The sequence below is a fragment of the Protopterus annectens genome, chromosome 5.part0, assembly GCF_019279795.1.
Source record: "Protopterus annectens isolate FY-2018-M chromosome 5.part0, PAN1.0, whole genome shotgun sequence".
Classification (NCBI taxonomy): domain Eukaryota; kingdom Metazoa; phylum Chordata; order Ceratodontiformes; family Protopteridae; genus Protopterus; species Protopterus annectens.
Window position 1 is genome coordinate 1,780,382,719 of NC_056735.1, and position 23,994 is coordinate 1,780,406,712.

A 23,994-nucleotide genomic window follows, 5' to 3' on the forward strand; every position below is an offset into this window, starting at 1 on the left:
GTATTTATTGAAGCCCAAAAACAAATATGGCAGTGAATTAACAAGTCTCTGTGCATGCATGTCTTTGGATACAAAAAAAGTCTGACTCCCTTTAGAGTGTTTTTTTTTTTAAAAACTTTAGAGTACATATTCCTTGCTATAAACATATTTAGGATGTGTAGACCAAATGCATGAGCAAATGATTGGTGCCAGAACCATGGCCTAAAACTAAATGCAAAACAAAAATGCATTATCATACAGTCTGGGAAGTCAAATACCCCACAAATTACAACAGCAATAGCACACCCATTAGAGTAGACTCAGAGGTGAGAGATCTAGGTACACAGATAGATAGTAGCCTAAACTTTGATGGATATGTGTCCACAGTGGTGAGGAAATCCTTTTATGTGACACAATTTATAAGTAAAGGTATGGTGTCCAGATCCAAAGAAATTATAGTCCTGTTGTACTCAGCCCTCATTAGACCAACAATCAAGTACAGTACGCCATTTGGCATATACATAACTAGGCACTTACAGCAGCTGGAGAGCAACCTCAGAAGTTCCTCACAAAGAAAATACAGGGTATAAACAACATGAACTACGCGGATAGACTAAAAGCCCTATACCTTTACTCTGTCTCCTACCAACTATTAAGGGATAACCTATGCCTGTCCTACAAGGCACTCAAAAATCCAGCCCTGATGGAGCTGCTACACATCCACAAGTCAAACAGCATAAGGGTAGAGATCTAAACTTAGTGACTCAAACAAAACATGCCAGAGAGACAGATATGTGTCTCAGAGACTGCCCCTTTTTTGGAACAGACTTCCTGTTCAGATTAAGCAGAGCACTTCACTGCTCCTCTTCAAATGCAGTTTGGATCAATGGATGAGGAAATGTAAATTCACACCTGGGGTAGCGCCTATTTCTCTTAAGGATGGGGCAATCTGTAAGATACTCAATGCACAGGCACAAAATCCATGCCATCCTCCTGCTCCTAGGGGCCATATATTGGGTAAAACTGGGTTACATTGGATTGTAAGGGCCCTTAAGCCTTAGCCTAGTAATCTCCTATGAACCTATTCTTAATCTAGTTCAGTAACAAATGATAGGACCCATACCAAGATCCCCAAAATAACTCAGCATAATCTCCAAAGTTTGCACTATATAGTTCTTTGCTGAAGACAGTGTCCCCTGAAACTGAAGAGCCAGTGTTCCTAAACAACATAAAGTGATGATTTGAAATTGTCAGTCTTAACTTAGAGGGACTTCCAAACTTCCACAGTATAAGGTAAACCTACACATCAGTCAACTAGGAAAATAAATTATCTCCTTAATGGGAGATGTAACAGCTTCACAGTAAGGAAAGATTTGTGTTGATTGGGAAACTTTGTCTTGCTGCTCCAGAACGTGTGCAATGATTGTCAAAAACTGACCCAGGATAGCCCAAGTGTTCTGCCTGTCATTCATTTGTGGACACTGACATCCTGGCTTTATCTAATCTCTACAGAGCAGAATTCTATGCTTATCTGGTTGACATGTTTGCAGACTTTAAATTCCAAGATGATGCTAGATTTGTAACTCTAGGTGGGATATAAGGTTATACTGGATATGCTATACTTTACTGCTTCACCAGTGAGACCCCAGCATTCGGTCTGAAAGGGACTCAGTATGTTCAGCTTAACCAGGATGCATAATCACTGAAGAAAGACAAAAGTAGTCACTGCCAACACACTCTTGGAAATGTCACAGGCAATGATTTCCTACAGAAGAAAAAGCTATTGGAGATCAGCAACAGGGAACAGAACTTGATCAGAAGGAACTTCATCCACTTTTCACTCCATGATGTACAGGGAAGCCATACTTTCTAAATAAAGAACAAAAATTAAATTTTTATGCTTAGTATGGAAAAGACACAGACTGGAAATATAAATATATATGTTGTTTATTTACATTATTTACAGAGGTAAAATTTTCAGATCATATTTATGTTTAATGATCATACTGTTAAGTGTACAACAACTTTCATGCTTTTTGAATCACTCAGTATTTGAAGAGGAATGTGACAGTTGTTGCTTTCGGGCCTCTATCCTTGCACATCTAGGGCAATCTTCAGACTTGAAACAGCTTTTATGGAAGCATGATTTGCACTCTATTATATAAAAAAGGAAGGAATGTGAATTAAAACAAATTGCAAACATAAACAGAAGAAAAAATGAAAAATGTATGTATTTTACAAAAACACTAACTGGCTATTGCAGTACGTAAACCAGTCTACACTGATCTTTAAGCATGCATATTAATAGAAAAGAGCTTTACACACTGCCTGAGTCTATTGTGCTGGTAATTCAAAATGTTACTCTCAAAGACTTTGTATATTAGAATTTACGTATGTACTAGACAGATTCAAAACTCACATGTCATGAGGAGGGATCCAGAAAATTGTGTGAAGGGATAATTCAAGCCTGAAAATACGGACATGCAACCAAAAATGGGGACATCCTAAATCAGGCCGGAAAATGGGAATATTCCTCCAAAACAGGAACAGTCGAAAGGTCTGGCCAGTTGCCTATCTGTTACACTTGGGTACTGTCTGCTACTGCTCCTCCCCCATCAACCAGAAGCCAAAACAGTGAATTATGTTGATTTATTTATTGACAATTTAGTGTGACCATTTTATCAGCATGGTTTTAGGATAATCCATGAAAAAAAATTAATACAAAGGAGAACATGCAGACTGTACAAAAGAGTCTCACATTTGAATCACTGTCTTGAAGATCTTAACAGAAGCAGAAGTATGATGCTCCAGTGACTAATACAAAGGTTCTGGCCATTTAGCCAGTTTTCTGTAGATCAGCATAACTTACAATGTGAAATTGTTCAATCTCGTCGTTTGTTCTTACGCATGGGTTCGGAGCCGATCCTCGGCTCCGAGACGGCCACTTCTACAGCTCTGCATCTTGAGAAAGCTCGAGGCACAGTCCTATCCCATAATCCCCTAGTGCTAATCCTCAGATCTAGTTTGCCGCGACAGCAGATGCATCGCAGAAGCTCGGGCCAGTAAAGTTTTTTCAATTTTTTGAAGTTCTGTCTAGCTTACCTTTAATTTAGTACAGATAGTTGATAGCAAAATATTAGTCTTTTACTAGTGTAGTTGTAGTGGGATTATTATTATTATTATTTTTTATAAAGTTTTCGCTAAAGGCAATTTTTAGGCCTATTATCCTGTCTGGGTCGACAGGTGTTTTTTTCTTTAGGAAAGGCTTAAGTCCATAGACTTTTTTGTGTGTGTGTTATCTTTATATATGTTTACATACTTTTAAATATTTAGGTGTTTATATATATATCTTCGGAGTATTACAACATGTCTGAGAAACAAAAATCAGGTTTCAAGAAATGTCAATGCGGACAAAAAATGTCCATCACAGATAACCACTCTTCCTGCGTCTACTGTCTTGGCCCTCTCCACTTACAGGAGGACTGTTCTATTTGTCATTCCTTTAGTGGGAGGGTCATGATGGAGAGGCGCAGGAAGTTAGTAGACAGGAGTTTGTTAAAACCCGAGTTTCAGGAGGCCCTTGACAAGGCTGAATTGGTATCCAAGTCTTCGAAGGGGTCCAAGTCTTCGAGAGTGTCAGAGCCAAAGTCTTCGGCTCCGAGCACCTCCATTAAGATTCGGACACCGGCTCCACAGACTTCGGAGTCGGCTGTCGAATGTATATCTTTGATTGAGACTCCGGTCTTGGAGCCAGTTTCGGAGGTTCCGCCACCATCGATCCTTCACTCGGTGACGACTTCAGCCCCTTCGACCCGATCTTTGAGACCCTTATTGGATTCGGATGTGGATCGAGTGATACAGAAGTTAATGGAGAACTTGGCCCTTTCCAAATTGATCAAAGTTTCGTCCCAGCTGGTTTTGAAACTCGAAGCCCTCCCTGGGTCATCTACTGCTCCTCCTCTGAGACCTGTCGAGTCTTCGGAGCCGAGATTCGAAGTTCCGATGATGGTAGAACCCTCGATACCGAAGCCTACAGCCGTGCTTTCGGTACTGTTGACCTCAACGCCCTCGGAACGGATCGAGGGGTCCCGGAGTCGACTATCGTTCCTGGGTTCCGGGGCAGACAGTCGAACCGAGCTGTCGGTACCGACTCTTCCCCTAGGAGCCTCGGCTCAGATTAGTTCAGCACCGTCCTCTGGGTCGGAGCCCGGACCCCCGATCTCGGGGATTGTTCCTGGTTTCTCGGAACCAGGGAGGTCCTCGGATCCGGGTACCTCCGATGCCATGAGGAAGGTCTTGTCGAAACAGACACATATCTCATCGGATTCTTCTTCTCCTCCACCTAAGGGCCCATGTTCAACTTCTGTATCCTCGGCTCCTACAAAGCGTCGAGACCCAATGCCTCAGCTGCCCCCAGAGGGTGCTCCCGGTCCCTCGGACGCTTCTCCAGAAGCCCCATCTGAAGAAGAACCAAGGAAAAGACTGTGCAAGAGGAGGCACATAGATTCCCCACATGAATCTCTTACATCAGATACAGATTTAGATGAAGCAGAAGGGTCCCCACGGTCCCCCTCGGAGGATGTCTCCTTTGAGGACATCCTGGAGATCCTAAAACAGAGGGGATATTGGCAGCCACTTAACCCTTCGGTGGACGAATCAGTATTGCTGAAGGCATTCGGGGCTCTACCTTCTACCTCCTTGGTGACCCCTCACTTTGACGAACTTATGGACTTGATAGCTCGTAGGGCTTGGGAGACACCTGACATGGTGGAACCAGTTCCCTGCAGACCGAGTAAGTTTATAACAGCCCCCCAGGACAAGAGTTTTCTTACCAAGGGTGTTCCAGTGGATACTATGGTGGTGGCGGCAGCCACTAAGAAGGACATGTCAGAGTCCTCTTCCGCTGTCCATCCTCCTAATAAGGATTCTGGGACGATGGACAGATATGGGAAGCGCATTTTCAGTTCTGCGACTTTTTCCATGCGATCGCTGAACTACTTGTCACATTTTACACGTTTACAGAGGGATCTCCTCAAGGAACTCGGATATACTCTCCAGGGTCACACAGATGCTGCTGTTACCGAGAAAGTGACAGCACAACTTAGTACCCTTAACTCTGTAGTCAACTCCTCCATGAGGCTCATTTCGTATGCAGCCAAAGGTGCGAGTAGAGCTGCAGCTTCAGCGATTGCACTTAGGAGACAATCCTGGCTGCGGCTGTGCTCCTTTGCGGAATCCTTCAAGTCTTCCTTTACTAACGTCCCATTTGATGGTGCCTCTCTTTCTGGCCCCAAAGTAAAGGAGACCCTCACTAGGTGTGAGCAAGAAGGGAAGACCCTATCTGCTGTAGGAGTCAGTTTTTCCATCCCTTCCAGACCATATCCCAAACGGCAAAGAGGCGGAAAGATGTGGTTCCGTAAGACACAGGGTTCCTTTCAGTCCACACAGAGTGATAATGCCCCTTCCAGAGGCAGAGGAGGGGGAAGGAATGGAAGACGCCGATCAAGTGGCAGAGGGGGTCCGCAAAACCAGGGCGACAGAGATACTTTCTCTGGCAAGCCCTTCCAGCACTCCTGAGAGGAGGCCCAACTGTCCTGCTCTGGAGGCAGTCGGGGGACGCTTAACTTTGTACCCACTGGCCTGGCGAAATTTAACTTCAGATTCGTGGGTACAAAGTATAATTACCAGAGGTTATGACATAAAATTCATAAATGTTCCCCCTACCACCAAAAGATTCCCAGACGTTCCACCCAATCTGCGGAATCAGGCAGCCTTAGAGATCCAGAAGCTGCTCAGAAAAAGAGCCATCCAAACAGTCCCGGCAGACCAAATAGGATCCGGAACTTACTCAAGGTTCTTTTTAGTTCCAAAGAAGACAAGGGACTGGAGACCAATTCTGGATCTCAGCAAACTAAATGCCTTCGTAGTGAAGGAGAAGTTCCGGATGGTCACGCTACAGTCAATCCTTCCTTTTCTGCAGGAAGGAGACTGGATGTGCTCTATAGATCTCAAGGACGCATACTACCACATAAAGATGGCCAGACCGTCCAGGAGATTCCTGCGCTTCCGGCTGGGAGCCAGTCACTTTCAGTTTCGAGCTCTGCCATTTGGCCTCACCTCAGCCCCCAGGGTGTTCACCAAGTGTATGGCAGTAGTAGTGTCTCACTTGAGACAACAAGGATTCCGGGTGTTTCCATATCTAGATGACTGGCTCCTCTCCACCACCACCGAGTATCATCTTCTCCAAGCAAGAGATTACACAATCAGTCTTTGTTCCCGTCTTGGCATTACAATCAATTTCGAAAAATCTACCTTATCACCATCACAGCGTATCTCATTTATAGGGGCAGAACTGGACACTACTTTGGTCAGGGTCAGGCTCCCACCAGAAAGGATTTCAAAACTAAGGGAGCAGATTGCAGTACTCCTTCAAAAGACAAAAGCAACAGCAGAACAGGTTTTGAAAGTCCTGGGATTAATGTCAGCCGCACTTGTTGCAGTCCCTCTAGGAAGAATGCACATGAGGATCCTTCAATGGTTACTGTTCGCCCAATGGTCCTGTCAGCACCTGCCGTTGTCACACGAAATTCTGATCACATCCTGCTGCAAGCAGGATCTGCGATGGTGGATGCTATCTCAAGACTTGACACAGGGTCGGCCTTTTACCCTACCAACTCCGATAGCGACAATAACCATGAACACTTCCCTGATCGGGTGGGGGGGGGGTTTGTTCCAGGGAAAGACGGTCCAAGGTCAATAGTCCAGAACAGAATGCAAACTGCACATCAATGTCCTAGAGCTAAGAGCGGTGTTTCTAGCATTGCAACACTTTCACAGCATCTTACCTCAAGGAACAGTGGCAGTCCAGGCAGACAACATGTCAGTGGTCTGGTACATCAACAAACAGGGAGGAACAAAATCTTATCCACTATGCAGAGAGGCCCTCAGGATCTGGCAATGGGCTGTCTCCACCAGATGCTTTCTGATAATAACGCACATTCCCGGGACGTCCAACGTAATTGCGGACAGGTTGAGCAGAGCCATCCTGTTACCCCACAAGTGGTCTCTGAAATCTCAAGTGGCGAAAGCGATATTCCGCAAGTGGGGCCAGCCTTGCTGTGACCTTTTTGCATCACCGATGAATGCCAAATGCAGAAGCTACTTTGCCCTTCTCCCTCTACCAGGGAGTGTCCCCAGAGATTCACTGGTTCACGATTGGCCCCTGGGTCTCCTTTATGCTTTTCCACCCATTCCGTTAATCCCCAGGTTTCTACAGAAAGCCAAATGTCTGGAAAGGTCCATAATTCTAATAGCCCCATTCTGGCCTCGACAGATCTGGTTCCCCTTTCTTCAGGCCCATCAAATCGAGGAGCCATGGATTCTGGACTCAGTTCCAGACCTTTTGACCCATGCATCAGGAGCCCCTCATCCATCCCTGCAGACCCTGAAATTGACAGCTTGGCTGCTCCTCTTCCCATCCTAGCCAGGTCAAGCCGTTTGTCCCCTGCGGTTAAACGCATAATTGTTTCCTCTCTCAAACCATCCACTACAAAGACTTACCGGAGCAAGTGGAAACGTTTTTCTTATTGGGCATTACAACAAGGATTAGATCCAACAGAAGCACCGGTGCACAAAATTTTGGTGTTTCTGTCTAAGATCTTTGAGGAAGGAGCATCATTGTCCACAATTAGAGTCCAACTGGCGGCCATATCGAACTTTCATGTGGGTGAAAGAAATTCTTCCATCATGTCCCACAGACTATGCAAGGCATTTATGAAAGGCACTTTCCACCTCCGTCCTACCATTCGTAACCCAGTTGCTCCTTGGAATCTTAAACTAATTTTATCCCAGTTGATGTTACCCCTCTTTGAACCAGCCTCCACAGCCTCTCTTAAGTTCGTGTCATGGAAAACCTTATTTTTGGTGGCTATCACCTCCGCTCGTAGAATTTCGGAATTACACGTGCTATCTTTTCGACCTCCCTACTTGATCTTCCACTCGGATAGAGTGACATTACGCACCAATCCGTCTTTTCTCCCAAAAGTTTGTTCACTTTCAAATATTAACCAATCCATCGAACTTCCCACCTTTTTCAAAAATCACACTAACAAGTTGGAATATATGCTGCATAAATTAGACGTCCACAGACAACTCAGGTTTTATTTGCAAAGGACAAAAGATGACAGAAAATCAGACCAGCTATTTATATCCTTTGCTGACCAAAGAAAAGGTATGGCAGTTACGAAAGTTACCTTGTCTAAATGGCTCACAGATTGTATTAAATTTATCTATTCGCAGACGAAACAGCAATTACCTTTTCAACCTAAGGCTCATTCTACCAGGGCGATGGCCACATCTCTAGCCCATGCAGCCCATTTGCCGTTGGATACTATTTGTGCGGCAGCAACCTGGGCGAAGCCTCATACCTTCATTCTCCATTATAAGTTGGACAAGAACTCCAAAGATAGGGCCTCCTTTGGTTCCACGGTCCTCAGGAACGTTCTCCCATGAGCCACCCAGGGTAAAGGAGCTAGGGACGCTACCCATGCGTAAGAACAAACAGCGAGATTGAAAAATTTCACATAAAGAAGTTATGTTCTTACCATAACGTTCCATGTGAATTGTTCATCTCGCCTTTGTTCTTACTACCCACCCTCCATCCCCCAGCCTATGGTTTTTCGGAGAACGGGATGATTTGGATTCCAGTTCAGCTTGTCTTCAACACCTTCCTTTCAGTCTCTGGCTTCTTCTATTGTCAGGGTACACTTCTCAGTACCTAGGTATTTAGGGCATTGGTGCCCCTTATCTTTAATTTACTGTGAGCGCCTAGGGCGCATTGTTATCTTCTGGTGTTAGCAAACTAGATCTGAGGATTAGCAGTAGGGGATTATGGGATAGGACTGTGCCTCGAGCTTTCTCAAAATGCAGAGCTGTAGAAGTGGCCGTCTCGGAGCCGAGGATCGGCTCCGAACCCATGCGTAAGAACAAAGGCGAGATGAACAATTCACATGGAACATTTTGGTAAGAACATAACTTCTTTTTTCCAATCATGAGGTGGCTCATTAGTGCAGAGGATGGACATATACTCAAGCTGTTGGCAAGGGATAACTGCAGATAGGTGTAGTAAGCAGAGGAAGGCGTACTTGTTTTTCTTGGGATGGGGACTCAAGCAGCCACAACAGAATCTCCATATGGATTCAGAAACTTAAATGGGCATTTTATAACAACAGGTAACCTTGTTAGCAAAAAAAAAACGGTGTATGAAAGCACAAGCACAACCAGCAAGCATTTGTATTACTTCAAATATATGGCCTGAGTAATGAGGTTAATGTGGATAAACCACTAAAAAAAATACCTAGTTCCTACCTTGTGACTGAGCCACTACTTGCAACCTTTCACCCTTTGATACAGATTAACTGTCAGCAAGTTCACAGTGGAAGTATAGTGAGGCACAGTAACCAGATTTCAAAATTTAGAAAAGGATGAACTTACGGTATTACCCCAGTTATTCTCACTCAGGGTAATATATAATTATTGACCATGGGTTGGGTAAGGACAATTAAAACCAAATAGAATAAGTTAAGTTAATTCAGGAATCACAAAGGAAACTGGCTCAGCTTAAAATGACCCATTACGTACAATGACCCTATGGATCTATGAACCTAAATATTACTGCAGTAATAAAAAATAGCAAGGAACGTGTATTCATAGTCCTCTGAAATACTATAGTCAGAATTAAAAATAAAGCGGTATGACTCCACACTACATTATAATGGAATCACGAAAAGTCACCTGCAAATACATGACAGTTTTCCTCATCAGTATTCCATACCGGGATCCTGACCTGTATAAGAACAAGTCTGGGCTGTAAAGGGGGGACCACTTTCTGCATCACAAGCTTAATGCTGTTTTACAACTTTTTTTCCAAACTGGTGGCCACAATACACATCACAGCAGAACAGCAGACAGTACCACAACATGATCTTTTATTTAAAAGAACAAAGAATGTTTCCTCTTTTTTCACTAATCATCATCGACATGTTAATAACACAGAAACAAACTAGCCAATTAGGGCATTGTCTTTATTAGTGTATTTTAATAAAATGCCGCTGACAAACATCTGCTGAAAAATAGGCTAAGGAGGCTGCTATTGTGCAGGATATTTATAAGTAGAATAATGAAATTTAGGTAGAAGAGAGACTGGTAAACAACTATGCCAATACTAATGTAATTTAAGAAATGTTTCATAGTGGTCACATAAAAATGCTATGGAGGATGTCAGAGATGAAGAATATAAGTAATATCTGAGGTTAGAATACACTTAAGTTACACAGTTACGACAGAAGGGCTAGAAAGGAAATGGAAACAGAAATAAAAGACAAATGTATGCATATATATATATATATGTACATCTGTATATCATACTATCCACAGACAGCTCATTTAGATGAATTTGCTCAAATTTACACAATACATTCATTAATAATCTGCATTAAAAAGTATCATGCCTTTCCATACCTTTGCACCTGAAACATTTAGAAGTCTGAAATGGGAACAGTATATCTTTAGCTCGACAAAATTCACAAATAAATCCTTTGGCCTGGCAGAGCTAAAAACAATGAACAAGAAAAAAAAACATGAAAGTAAACAAAATGAGGATGCAGTCACTGTAAAACATCTCTGACATTAGAGTTGCCCTCTCTCTCTCTCTCTCTCTATATATATATATATATATATATATATATATATATATATATATATACATACATACATACACATATAATTATACACATACTCAGTTGCTCACTCCTCCTGGAACTCCCTTCCTCATAACATTAGAAGTATCCTCCCATAAGTCCCAAACTGGCACTCAAGCACTACCTACAGAACACCTGGTCCTGCACCTGTCTAACTCCAACTTCTGCTCATACCTCTCAATTTTCTAGATTTCTGCAGAATGCCCAGATTTTTGCCTCATATTTTTTCTGTTCTGCATAAAATTTGTGGTTTTCTGTCATATAACTGAAGATTAAATTCACTAAATAGTGACATACATTTGAGTTTCAGACTTCATATCCTTCAGAGAAGTGCATGCTAACACAAATCCTGTTATTCTAGCAACTTTCTAAGTTTATAAGATCAAAATTTAAAATTTGTCCCTATTATTGGCCTTTGTTCCCCCATTGTCTCAGGCTTTGTCCAGATTTCTTGCACTAAGAGGTTGAAATGCATGGTTCTATAACTCATTTGATAGGCATTTCTGAGGAGAGCATATGACTCATTATCTTATGCCACTCCCCCGGAATGCTCCATTAACATCTGTAGTGAGCCAGATGGACTACCCACTGAGGTGATTCTACAAACCATACAGAATTACTGCAGTAAGGCTGTCTCTGAAAGGGCTATCGCCAGTGGAAAAATGTCTGAGTTAGGACTTAATCATTGGTGGTAGCCTGTTCTGGATCAAAGGAATTGTATTTATTGCCCTTATTGTTAAAATGTTATTGCTCAGTTTGTCATTTACCACATACAAGTAGCATTACACAACACCTGTGACCGAATACTTAAATAATTTTCTGTACATATTCTCTCTTTCTCTCTCTCTCTCTCGTATGGTATAATTCTACATACTTTTACCTCCAGAGTTATGGACAAATAAAAAAAATAATTAGGGAAAAGGACCCAAATTAGGAACGCTTTCTAAATGCTGGTGCCCTTAACTTGTAACTTGAAAAAGATTTCCAGTTTTCAAAAAAGATGGAACAAAAGTCTTAGAAAAACTTAGGAGCATCCCTCTAAAATCTGCACAGTTCAGAGGCATGCAGCTAAACTGTGCAGAAGGTGAGGCAAAGTTTAGTGCCATCTGTATATGAAGTATGTTTCTTATGCTGAGCATACATCAGAGTATTTTTTTTGCCAAATTAGAAGTACTAAAAATGTGTACCTAAAACTGCGATATCAGCAGATTATGGTAATGTACTGCTGGAGGTTGCAATTACATTCTTGGTTTAATGCTTTTTTCAGCGACTCTGTATATTTTACCTTGATACTACTTTAGCACCTGGTGGCTGAAAATGTTACCAAAAATTTGAGAAACTGAGTTTATTTTTTATTTATTTATTTTTTAATCATCCAGAATGAAAACAGCACCTTTTCTATTTATGTAGTAGAGTGGGCTGGCTGCAGAATTCCATCTGTTGTTGTCTGAGTGTCAGTAATCTTTTCTGTATAAATGAATGATGTCAGAGAACACAGTATATGGCCAGATCCTGTCCTGCAGCACTGCTGAGGTTACTGTTTATTTTTGACTGGTATATTTAACCCAAGTTAGTAAAGAGAGCTCATTATTGAGTACTGTGCATTGCCGGTTCTGTGGCTGGACAAAGGGAAGTAAAGTACAGTTTTGTACCTACCATAAATGTAGATGTCCGATAGATATGTATCTGCAGTCCTTACATATGGGTTGTCCTGCCTCAGGCAGCCCTTCGGTCGGCCGGATTCCAAAGTCTGGGTCCGGCGTCGGCTGATGTCGCCCTTTCCCCGACGTCAGAGCGCCTGGGGTATAAAAGCGTCAGCCGACGCCATCTTCCTCAGTTTTTCTTGCCCCAGATGCCAGGTGCCCTCTAAGGAAGGCTAAAATTGGAGAGATGCAAAAAATTTCAAACATGCACAGTAATATAAAAACAAATACACCATAATAGATAACCCCAGCTAGCTATAAGAGGGATAAGTACCCAAGAAATACCACAGAGGGGAAGGAGGGAAGGTAAACCTGACTGCAGATGCATACCTATCGGACATCTACATTTATGGTAGGTACAAAACTGTACTATGTCCTTCAAAGATGCATCTGCAGTCCTTACATATGGGTAGAATCCCATAGCCAAGCTGGGGGTGATAGGATCTAAGAAAAGGATGGTGTAGCTAAAATGCCCTGCAGGACTGCCGTAGCAAAGCCTGCTCTGGATCTGGAATATAAAGGTAAATTGTAATGCTTGGAAAATGTATGCACGGAGCTCCATGTAGCAGATTCTAAAATGTCTTTGGTAGCCACCCCTCGTAAGAAGGCTGTGGAGGTGGCTGTGGCTCTGGTAGAATGAGGTCTAATGTTATCTGGCACAGTTTTGCCATGAAAAGAGTAGCAGAATCGAATGCAATTCCCTATCCATTTTGAGATTGTCTGTTTGGAAATTGCTTTTCCTTGTATACCAGCAGCATATGCTACAAAGAGCTGGTCAGTTTTTCTGTAAGACTTAGTTCTGTCCAAGTAGTAGCGCAACTGTCTGTGAATGTCCAGGGTATGCAGAAGTTTCTCCCACTTATTTTGTGGATTTGGAAATAAGGTTGGCAGGTGAATAGCTTGGTTCAATGAGAGCCTGGATACCACCTTTGGCATGAATGAAGGATTGGTTCTCAGAGAGACTCTGTCCTGATGAAAAATAAGAAATGGTTGTACTGCCATGAGGGCCTGCAATTCAGATACTCTTCTTGCTGAGGTTATGGCCAGAAGGAAGGCAGTCTTCCAAGACAGGAACTGTAGATCTGCAGATGCTGCTGGTTCAAAGGGAGGAAGAGTTAACTTTTCCAACATGAAGTTAAGGTCCCATGTAGGCACTGGTGGTTTCCTTGGATGACTGATGTTTTTAATTCCTCTTAGAAACTGCCTTAGGAGAGGATGAGAGAAGACAGGTGGATCAGTATTGTATTCTGCTGAAATTGCTGAAGCATGAATTTTTATTGAAGAGTAAGAAAGGCCATTGTGGAGCATTTCTGCCAAGTATTCCAGGATATGTGCCATGCTCATCACTGTCGCATCTAGGCCCTTTGCGGTGCTCCAAGTGTGGTATCTTTTCCATTTTGCTGAGTATGCCTTTCTTGTGGAAGGCCTGCAAGCTTCCATGATGATATCCTTCACTCTTTTGGATAGCTTTTCCTGGTGAGGAGTCAAGGTATTCTCCAGGCTGTCAGCTGCAGGGTTTTCAGGCTTGAGTGCAGAGTTTTGTAATTGTGCTGTGTCAGAAGTAGTGACCATTGTGGTAGAGGCCACGGTTTCGTGCATGACATGCTCCTCAACAGTGGGTACCAGTGCTGTCTTGGCCAGTTCGGAACTATCAGAATTACTCTTGGCTGCTCTGTCCTGATTTTCAGCAAGACCTTGGTCATTAGTGGAAGAGGTGGAAATGCATACACTGTTAGAGCATTCCAGCTGAAAGAGAGGGCATCCACCTTCCATGCTTGTGAGTGGTATGTCCTTGAGCAGAATTTCTTCAGCTGATGGTTGTGGTGGGAGGCAAAAAGATCTATGTCGGGTCTGCCTCACGATTGTGTTATCTGAAGGAAGATCCATGATATTCCTGCTTAGGCTGTCCACCAGTATATTGTCTTTTCCTGGCACAAACTGGGATTGCAGCTCTATATTGAGTTTTAGGGAAAGTTCCCAAAGATTCATTGCCAGCCTGCAAAGAGGGTTGGACTGGGTACCTCCTTGCTTGTTTATATACCACATAACTGTGGTATTGTCTGTCCTTATTAGTAAGTGGCCTTGATGCAGAAATTGTTTGAAGGCCTCGATTGCATGTATCACTGCCAGCATTTCCTTTTGGTTTATGTGCACGCACAATTCTTTCTGTGACCATAGTCCTTGGATGCATCTGCCCTCCATGTGTGCTCCCCATCCATGGTCTGAAGCGTCTGATGTAATGGTTTGGCTGGTTATTGGTTTGCTGAAGGGCAGACCTCTGTTTGACTGGCTTGCTTGAGCCCACCATAGAAATTCCTTTTGAAGGCATGGAATGAGTGGTATCAAAGCTTCTAGGCTGTGTCTGTGCAGAGACCATAAACTCCTTAGGTACCATTGAAGTTTCCTCATATGCAGCCTTGCTTGTGGAATCAGAAGAATGCACGATGCCATGTAACCCAGGGCCTGCAGGAATTTCCTTGCAGTCAGCTGAGTTTGTTTTGTCAGATTTTCGAAGTAATCCGGTAGTTGTCTTTGTTTTTCTTCTGTGAAAAAAGTCATTTGGGTGGTTGTATGTAGCTCCGCACCCAGAAAAGTTATTATTTGGGATGGAACAAGTCTTGATTTGTGAATGTTGACTGTGTATCCCAAAGCCTGAAGTAGGTGGATGGTATAATTCAAGTGTTTTACCAAAGTTTGTTGGCTGTCCGCTTGTATAAGGCAGTCGTCCAGGTATGGGTATATTTGAATCCCCTGAAGTCTGCAGTGTGCAATTACTGATGCCAGGCATTTCGTGAATACTCTGGGCACAGTAGATAAGCCAAAGGGCAATGCTGAGAATTGATAATGCTCTGAACCTGCAAGAAATCTGAGGTGTCTTCTGCAACTTTGTCTGATAGGGACATGCAGGTATGCCTCCTTGAGGTCTAGAGTTACCAGCCAAGACCCCTTGCCCAGCATGGGAAGGAATTGCTGTAGGGTCAGCATTTTGAATTTTGGCACAATGAGATAGGTATTCAGTGCGGACAAGTTGAGAATAGGCCTCCATTGTTTTTCTTTTCTTGGGACAAGGAATAGTCTGGAATAAAATCCTTGGCCTTGTTCTGTGAGAGGAACCTTTTCTATAGCTTTCATTTGCAATAGGTTGGCAATTTGTTTTAAAGCCTCTGCCCTTTGATTCGGTGGCAGGTTTGGCATGCCTTTTCTTTTTGGTAATGTATGAAAATGGAACCTGTATCCTTTGTCTATTATTTGCAGTGTCCATTTGTCCCTTGTAATACTGTGCCAATTTCTTGAGAATAAAGATAGCTTTCCACCCAAAGGTGGTTCCAATTGAGCCCTGGTCGGCGGGGTCAAGGTGAAGTCATTGAGTTTGTCCTTGTGCAGCCGTTGTAGGTCCTGCACTACCTCTCTGGTTAGGAGGCTGCCATTGACATCCTCTGTAGGAGCCTCTAGCTTGCCCTCTACCTCTGGCACACCTGTTCTTGCCTCTTTGAAATCTCTCTGTGTCCGGAAAGGACCAATTCTTAGAAGGCCAATTTCTGCTGAATCTTGGTGGTTGAACCTGGAGAAAATCTTTCACTGTACAGATTTAGCCTTTTCCTCAAATTTCTTTAAGACCTCCTGAGCAGTGGAGCCAAATAACTTTTGCTTTTCCAGTGGGGCATCCAGAAGCTTTGCTTTAACATGATCTGGCAGAGTTTGTTCCTTCAGCCAAGCATGCCTACGTATAACTGCACCTGTCATTGCCGACCTACATGAAGCTTCCAATGCATCATAACCACACTGCAAGAAATGGTTGCTAACCTGTTGTGAGTTATCTACCAGATCCTGAAGTGACTTGCGATCTAGGGGTTCAGGTGAAGACAGTTTTTTATGCAATTCATCTAACAAATACTCCTGGCACTGTATCATATGGAATTGACAATTTAATGCCCTCATAGAAAGAGTGGATGAAGTATACACTTTTTTACCCCATCTCTCTAAAGCCCTGGACTCCCTTTCAAAAGGGAGTGGATTTTTAGTAGTGGCAGTTGCAACCCCTTTAGGGCCCTGGGAAATAGTTTCTGGGTCAGCAGAGTGGGCCTTGTAAAGGAAATGATGTGAGTCCGAGACCCTGTAATACCTATCGGGTTTAACAGGAGCCGGAGGAAGGGAGTCAGGGGTACTGCTAGACTCATAATACACATCATCAATAACATTTAAAACAGGAGGAATAGCCAAAGGTCTATGCTGAGGTAAATGCAAAAAAGTCCTTAATCTCTTCCTGGAGTCTGAAAATTCCTGGCCTTGCCATTGGAAATGCTCTCTCATGGAGTGAAGGGTCTCCCCGAAGGACAGCTCTTCAGGAGGGGAGGCAGAGGGAATAGATTCCTCTGCATCAGAATCCTCATAGGCCGGAAAGGCCTCCTCCTGGTAGTCTGAAAGTGCAGAGCCCTCAGAGGCCTCATCAGAGGACTGGGGGTCAGTGGGCTCAACCCTGGGCCTTTTGTCTAGAGGAGGTTGAGAGCCCCTGTCCGGATGAGGCTGAGAGCCCCTAATTAAGGAAATAAGGTCCTCAGCTAAACATAAAAACTGTGAACCTGTAGAGGATCCCTGAGGAATAGCCTTGGGTGGCAGAGATTTTGTCTGCTTAGCAGCTTTAGCCCTAGTGAATGCTTTTATGGACATGGATGCAGGAGGCCTGGCTGCTCCACGAGCTGGCATAGTTTTGTCTAGGGGAATGGTGTCGGAAGTTTCCTGAAAGTACAGTTTTGTACCTACCATAAATGTAGATGTCCGAACTGGATAGCATCTGCAGTCATAACAACTGGGTTGTCCTGTCGTCAGGCAGCCCTTCAGTCGGCCGGATTCCAAAGTCCGGGTCCGGCTTCGGCTGATGTCGCACTTCACCCGACGTCATCTCTGCTGGTCTCCGGGTATAAAGGCATCAGCCGACGCCATTTTCTTCAGTGTTTCTTGCCCCAGATGCCAGTTGCCCTTCCTGGAAGGCTAATTTTTGGATAAATGCCAATGTTTCCAAAAGGATAGAAGGCAAACTCAGAAAATAAGCATGTATGTACATATATACAAACAAATACACCATAAGAGACTCCCCCCACTAGCTAGCTATTAGGAGGGTAAATACCCTAGGAGTACCACAGAGGGGAAGGAGGGAGGGTAATCCTGACTGCAGATGCTATCCAGTTCGGACATCTACATTTATGGTAGGTACAAAACTGTACTATGTCCTTCATGGATGCATCTGCAGTCATAACAACTGGGTAGAATACCATAGCCAACTAAGGGAAGAGGGTAAAAATAGATTATGGTGTGGTTAGGATCCCTTGCAGCACAGCAGAGGCAAACCCTGCTCGGGATCTGGAGTACAGAGGTAAGTTATAATGCTTGGCAAATGTATGCACGGAGGTCCAAGTAGCCGCCTCAATAATGTCCTTGGTTGCCACTCCTCGTAAGAAGGCTGTGGTAGTGGCTGTTGCCCTTGTAGAATGAGGCCTTATGTTCTGTGGAATTGGTTTTCCATGGAAGGAGTAACAGAATCGTATGCAATTTCCTATCCATTTGGAGATTGTCTGTTTAGAAATAGCTTTTCCTTCCCTTCCTGTTGCATAGGCTACAAAAGCTGGTCAGTTTTCCTGCTACTTTTTGTTCTGTCCAGGTAGTAGCGTAACTGTCTATGTACATCCAAGGAATGCAGCATTGTTTCCCCTCTGTTTTGTGGGTTGGGAAAGAAGGTAGGTAGGTGGATTGCCTGGTTTAAAGACACTCTGGATATCACCTTAGGCATAAACGTAGGATTAGTCCTCATGGACACTCTATCTTGGTGGAAGATTAGGAAGGGCTGTACTGCCATTAGGGCCTGGAGTTCAGAGACCCTCCTTGCTGAGGTTATTGCCAGTAGGAAAGCAGTTTTCCACGATAGATGCTGTAGGTCCGCTGTAGCTGCTGGTTCAAAAGGTGCGAGTGTCAATTTTTCTAGCACAAAGTTCAAATCCCAAGCTGGCAATGGTGGTTTCCTTGGAGGTTTCACATTCTTGATTCCTCTGAGGAACTGCCTGAGTAAAGGATGTGAAAAGACAGGTGGATCAAAGCTGTATTCTGCTGAAATAGCTGATGCATGTATCTTGATGGAGGAATAGGACAGGCCTGTATGTAGAAGCTCTGCCAGATACTCCAGAATGTTAGCCATATCAGTAATTGACACGTCTTTTCCTCTTTCAGTGCTCCAAATGACAAATCTTTTCCATTTTCCTGCATAGTTCCTTCTTGTTGAAGGTCTGCGGGCTTCAAGGATAATGTCTTTAACCCTTTGGGAAAGTTCTGGGTTAGTTGCTGCTATGTGATGTTCCATGCAGTCAGTTGCAACGTTTTTAGGTTTGGATGCATGATGCTGTAGTTGTTCTGAGTTAACATCAAAGGCATCAGGGGTATTGGCCACATGTTGTCCCGAGACATGCTCCTCAGCAATGGGTACCAGTGTTGTCTTGGCCAGTTTGGAGCTATCAGGGTTATCCTTGGACGTTCCTCCTTGATTTTTAGTAATACCTTGTGTATCAAGGGAAGAGGTGGAAATGCATATGCTGTTAGACCTTTCCAGCTGAAGGAGAGCGAATCCACTTTCCATGCAAGTGGGTGGAATGTCCTTGTGCAGAATTTTTTGAGCTGGTGATTGAGAGGGGAAGCGAATAGATCTATCTGTGGCCTTCCCCATTTCTTTGAGATGGTCTTGAAGATGTCCGGGTGTGGCATCCGATGTGGTTCTGCTTAATATGTCTGCTAGAGTATTGTCCTTTCCCGGTACAAATATTGCCTGTAACTGGATGTTGTAGCTGAGTGCCAGGTTCCAAAGCTCCAAAGTCATTCTGCATAGGGGGTATGAATGAGTGCCTCCCTGCTTGTTGATGTACCACATGACTGTGGTGTTGTCTGTCCTTATCATCAAATGGCCCTCTTTGAGAAATGGTCTGAAATTTTGGATTGCCAGTTTTACTGCCAGCATTTCTTTTAGGTTGATGTGCAGGTGAAGTTGATCCTGCGTCCACAATCCTTGTACGCATTTGTCCAGCATGTGAGCCCCCCATCCTAGGTCTGAGGCGTCTGTTGTGATGGTCTGGCTTGCTTGATAGCTGTGAAAGGGTAGGCCTGGGTTTGACTGGCATGCTTGAGCCCACCATAGGAACTCCTGTTTTAGGCATGGGATTAGTGGAATTTCTGCTTCTAGGCTGTGCCTGTGTTGGGACCATAAATTCCTTAGGTACCACTGTAGTTTTCTCATATGTAGTCTGGCATGTGGAACCAAGATTATGCATGATGCCATGTAGCCCAAGGCCTGCAGAACTTTTCTTGCTGTTAACTTGTTCTGTTTTGTTAGAGCCAAGAAGTAAAGAGGGAGTTCTTTTGTTTTTCTGCGGTTAGGAATGCCATTTGTTTTACAGTGTCCAATTTCGCGCCCAAGAATGTCCTTGTTTGGGATGGTATCAGCCTTGACTTTTGTAAATTGACTGTGTATCCCAGTGCTTGTAGCAAGTAAATGACCCTTTGTAAATCTGTTGTCAGCTTGCTTTTGTTGTCCCCTTGTAGCAGGCAGTCGTCCAGGTATGGGTAAATTTGGATTCCCTGTAGTCTGCAGTGGGCGATTACTGATGCCAGGCATTTTGTGAATACTCTGGGCAGTAGATAAGCCAAAGGGCAATGCTGAGAATTGATAATGCTCTGATCCTGCAAGAAATCTGAGGTATCTTCTGCAAATTGGTCGAATGGGGACGTGCAGGTATGCCTCCTTGAGATCTAGAGTTACCAGCCAACACTCCTTGCCCAGCATGGGAAGAAGTTGCTGTAGGGTCAGCATTTTGAATTTTGGGACAATGATGTATGTATTTAAGGTGGACAGGTCGAGAATAGGTCTCCAACTTTTTTCCTTTCTTGGAACTAGGAATAGTCTGGAGTAAAATCCTTTGCCTTGTTCTGTTATTGGCACTCTTTCCACAGCTCTCATCTTTGTTAATTGCATTATCTGCTGTAAAGCTTCTGTTTTTTGATTTGGAGGCAGGTTTGGCATTCCTCTTTTGACTGGCAAAGTGTGAAAGTGGAACCGGTAACCTTGATCTATGGTTTGCAAAACCCACTTGTCTTTTGTGATATAGTGCCAGTTTTTCAAAAATAAGGTTAATTTTCCGCCTAATGGAGCTGCTATTTGTTCCCTGGTAGGCAGATTTAGAGTTAAGTCACTGTGATTGTGCTGTTGTAGTGGTAGTGGCTGTGTCTGTGCCTCTGTTATTACCTTGCCACTGTCGTCCTCTGTAGGCACCTCCTCTGGATTGGTTTCTGCCTCTGGAACGTCTATTCCTGCCCCTTTGGGATCTTGTGGAGTCAGGAAAGGACCAATTTTTGGCAGGCCAGTTCCTGCTAAACCTTGGGGGCTGAACCTGCAAGAAATCTTTAACCGTTTGAACAGATTTTGCCTTTTCTTCCATTTTCTTCATTACCTGCTGGGCAGGTGTACCAAACAAACTGGTCTTATCCATAGGAGCATCTAATGACTTAGCTTTAACATGATCCGGTAAGACTTGTTCCTTCAGTCATGCATGTCTTCTTATCACTGTGCCAGTCATGGCTGATCTAAATGAAGCCTCCAGTGCATCATAGCCACATTTTAAGGAATGGTTACTAACCTGTTGTATGTTATTTACCATTTCTAATACATATTTCTTATCTATAGAGTCATCAGAGGATAGTTTTTTAGTTAACTGATCAAGCATAAACTCTTGGTATTGTATCATGTGAAACTGACAGTTTAAAGCTCTAGCTGAGAGAGTAGCTGAGGTATAAACTTTTTTGCCCCATCTGTCTAAAGACCTGGCTTCCCTTTCAGAAGGAATAGGGTTTTGCTGTGGTCGAGGCTACTGCCTTAGGCCCCTGGGATATAGTTTCGGGTCTGCAAGTGGGGCCTTGTATAGGTGATGATGAGTGTCTGGTACCCTGTAAAATCTGTCTGGTTTGGCAGGGGCTGGAGGTAAGGAATCTGGTGCAGAGCAGACATCATTAAAGACATCGTCCACAACAGAGAGGACAGGAGGTATAGCTAAGGGCCTGTGTTGTGGAAGGTGCAGAAAAGTCCTAAGTCTTTTTCTGGAATCTGAGAAATCCTGTTGCTGCCATTGGAAATGTTCTCGCATGGCATGTAAGGTTTCCCCAAAGGAGAATTCTTCTGGTGGAGAAGCAGCAGGAATGGATTCTTCAGCATCTGAGTCTTCATAATTGGAGAAGGGAGCTTCTGGCTGGTCTGTAATGTCTGAGTCATCCGCAGAATCATCAGAGGACACAGGCTCGGGGGGCTCTGCCCTAGGTCTCTTCTCTGGGGGCTGAGAGGCCCTGTCTGGGTGAGATTGAGATCCCCTAATTAAGGATATTAAATCTTCTGCCAGAGTAAGCATTTGTGAACTAGATGTGGGCCTGGTTGAGGGGGGTTTAACAGGCACTGATTTAGTAGACTTGGCTGCTTTAGCCCTGGCAAAGGCCTTAATGGACATGGCTGCAGGAGGCCTAGCAGCACCACGTGCTGGGGTAGAGACATCCAAAGGGATGGTGTCTGATAATTCACTAGGAACCACTGTAGTAGGTAAAATTTCAGAGGCCGATTCAAGTAAGGTAGCAGGAACCTCAGAAGTAGTCAAAGATTCAGCTGTGCTTTTATCAGTTTTCTCGGTTTCGTCCGAAACCGAGACACTCGCGGTTTGCTTAACCATGGTTTCGGCCGAAACCGTGGACCGCGAGTGTCGGTCTTTTTCTTTGCGTTTCTTAATAATTTGGGTAGTCGGAGGATCCGACGGCATAATGTACGCAAAATCTGAACCGAAAAACTGTTCAGCAAACTCCGACCGACGCCTAAGCGTTCGTCGGTTGAAGGAAGCACAGGCCGAACAGGCTGCTACGTCGTGGTCTGGGCCTAAACAAGGCAAACAGTAAGAGTGGAAATCTTTATGAGGTATTTGTTTCCCACAAGTTAAACAGTTATTGACTTTTTCTGACATCGGCTGAGGCAAGAAAGAGTCCCCAACGGGGTACTTAGCTTTAGAAGTCTTGAGTAGTATTCGGTAGTAGTAATCTCTGGATCCGACCGACCGGCACTTGCGAACAGCTTCTGCTTCGGGCGCCACGCGGCAAGAAAGACTGAAGAAAATGGCGTCGGCTGATGCCTTTATACCCGGAGACCAGCAGAGATGACGTCGGGTGAAGTGCGACATCAGCCGAAGCCGGACCCGGACTTTGGAATCCGGCCGACTGAAGGGCTGCCTGACGACAGGACAACCCAGTTGTTATGACTGCAGATGCATCCATGAAGGACATCACCGGTTTCCGAGGGAAATTCTATAACCAACTCAGAAGAGGCCTCCGGGGCCGAGGTTGTCGGTTGAGCGGTTTCCCCGGTCGGAAGTACCAAGGACTCGGTTTCAGCCGAGACCGAGACACTCGCAGTAGGCCTAGGCATGGTTTCAGCCAAAACCACGGTCCGCGTGTATCGGTCCTTGTCCTTCCGTTTTTTGGTTAAATGAGAAGTCGGAGTCTCCGACGGCATATTATAACAGAAACTACTCCCAAAAAATTCCTCTGTAAACTCCGCCCAACGCCTAAGAGTGCGTCGGTTGAAGGAGGCACAGGCAATACAGGCCGAGACGTCATGGTCTGGTCCTAGGCAGGGGAGGCAGTAAGAATGGAAATCCTTATGAGGTATTTGTTTCCCACAAGTTAAGCAATTATTAACTTCAAGCGTTTGATCTGACATCGGCTGAGGCAAGAAAGAGTCCCCAACGGGGTACTTAGCTTTTGAAGTCTTCAGTAGCTGAAGTTACAGGAGCTGGCCGACCGGCACTTGCGAACTGCTTCTGCTTTGGGCACCACGCGGCAAGAAAGACTGAGGAAGATGGCGTCGGCTGACACTTTTATACCCCAGGCGCTCTGACATCGAGTAAATGGCGGCATCAGCCGATGCCGGACCCAGACTTTGGAATCCGGCCGACCGAAGGGCTGCCTGAGGCAGGACAACCCATATGTAAGGACTGCAGATGCATCCTTGAAGGACATCACTGAAAAGTGTGATAATGTTGGTGCTTTTTTAATAAACTGTCAATTTTAGAAATGACACAAACATTTTTGTCAGGCCTTGCAAACAGAACATCCTAGCAGCAGGAAATGATGACATGGTGTTGCAATAAGATTCAGTCAATAAACAGCTGATTAAATCATTGTCAACTGCAACATCTGAAAGCAAGACAAAAGGATGATTTGTTGAACCATATAAGCATCATGCAGAAAATATTATTCATGCAACAGGACACATTCATAGAAAAAAGGCACTATGCCTGCCATTATGAATAGGAAAGGAGACAAACCAATAGCAGAAGACACCATTTCAGCAGTGGTCCCCAACCACCAGGCCGCAGACCAGTACCAGGCCTTGGATCATTTGGTACTGGGCTGCACAGAAACTGTTAGGCAGAGAGTGAAACAAAAAAGTGAATGTGTGTATATATGTGTGTGAGTGTGTTTATGTTCCTGTC

At 44.2% G+C, this 23,994-nt stretch overlaps 1 protein-coding gene across 2 annotated transcripts in view; it reads right to left on the reverse strand.

Annotated features, from left to right (window-relative positions):
- Positions 1-1,910: 1,910 nt before the first annotated feature.
- Positions 1,911-23,994, reverse strand: part of RUBCNL (rubicon like autophagy enhancer) — a 1,197,353-nt gene continuing 1,175,269 nt past the window's right edge. The window contains exons 14-15 of one of the 2 annotated variants that reach the window (XM_044071583.1): positions 10,498-10,588; positions 1,911-2,133 (exon numbers count right to left, since the gene is read on the reverse strand). In XM_044071583.1, coding sequence (XP_043927518.1) covers positions 2,021-2,133; positions 10,498-10,588 — 204 coding nt within the window. In that variant the 3' untranslated portion in view covers positions 1,911-2,020. The remainder of the gene's footprint in view (positions 2,134-10,497; positions 10,589-23,994) is intronic. The other variant, XM_044071584.1, reaches the window with a different exon arrangement.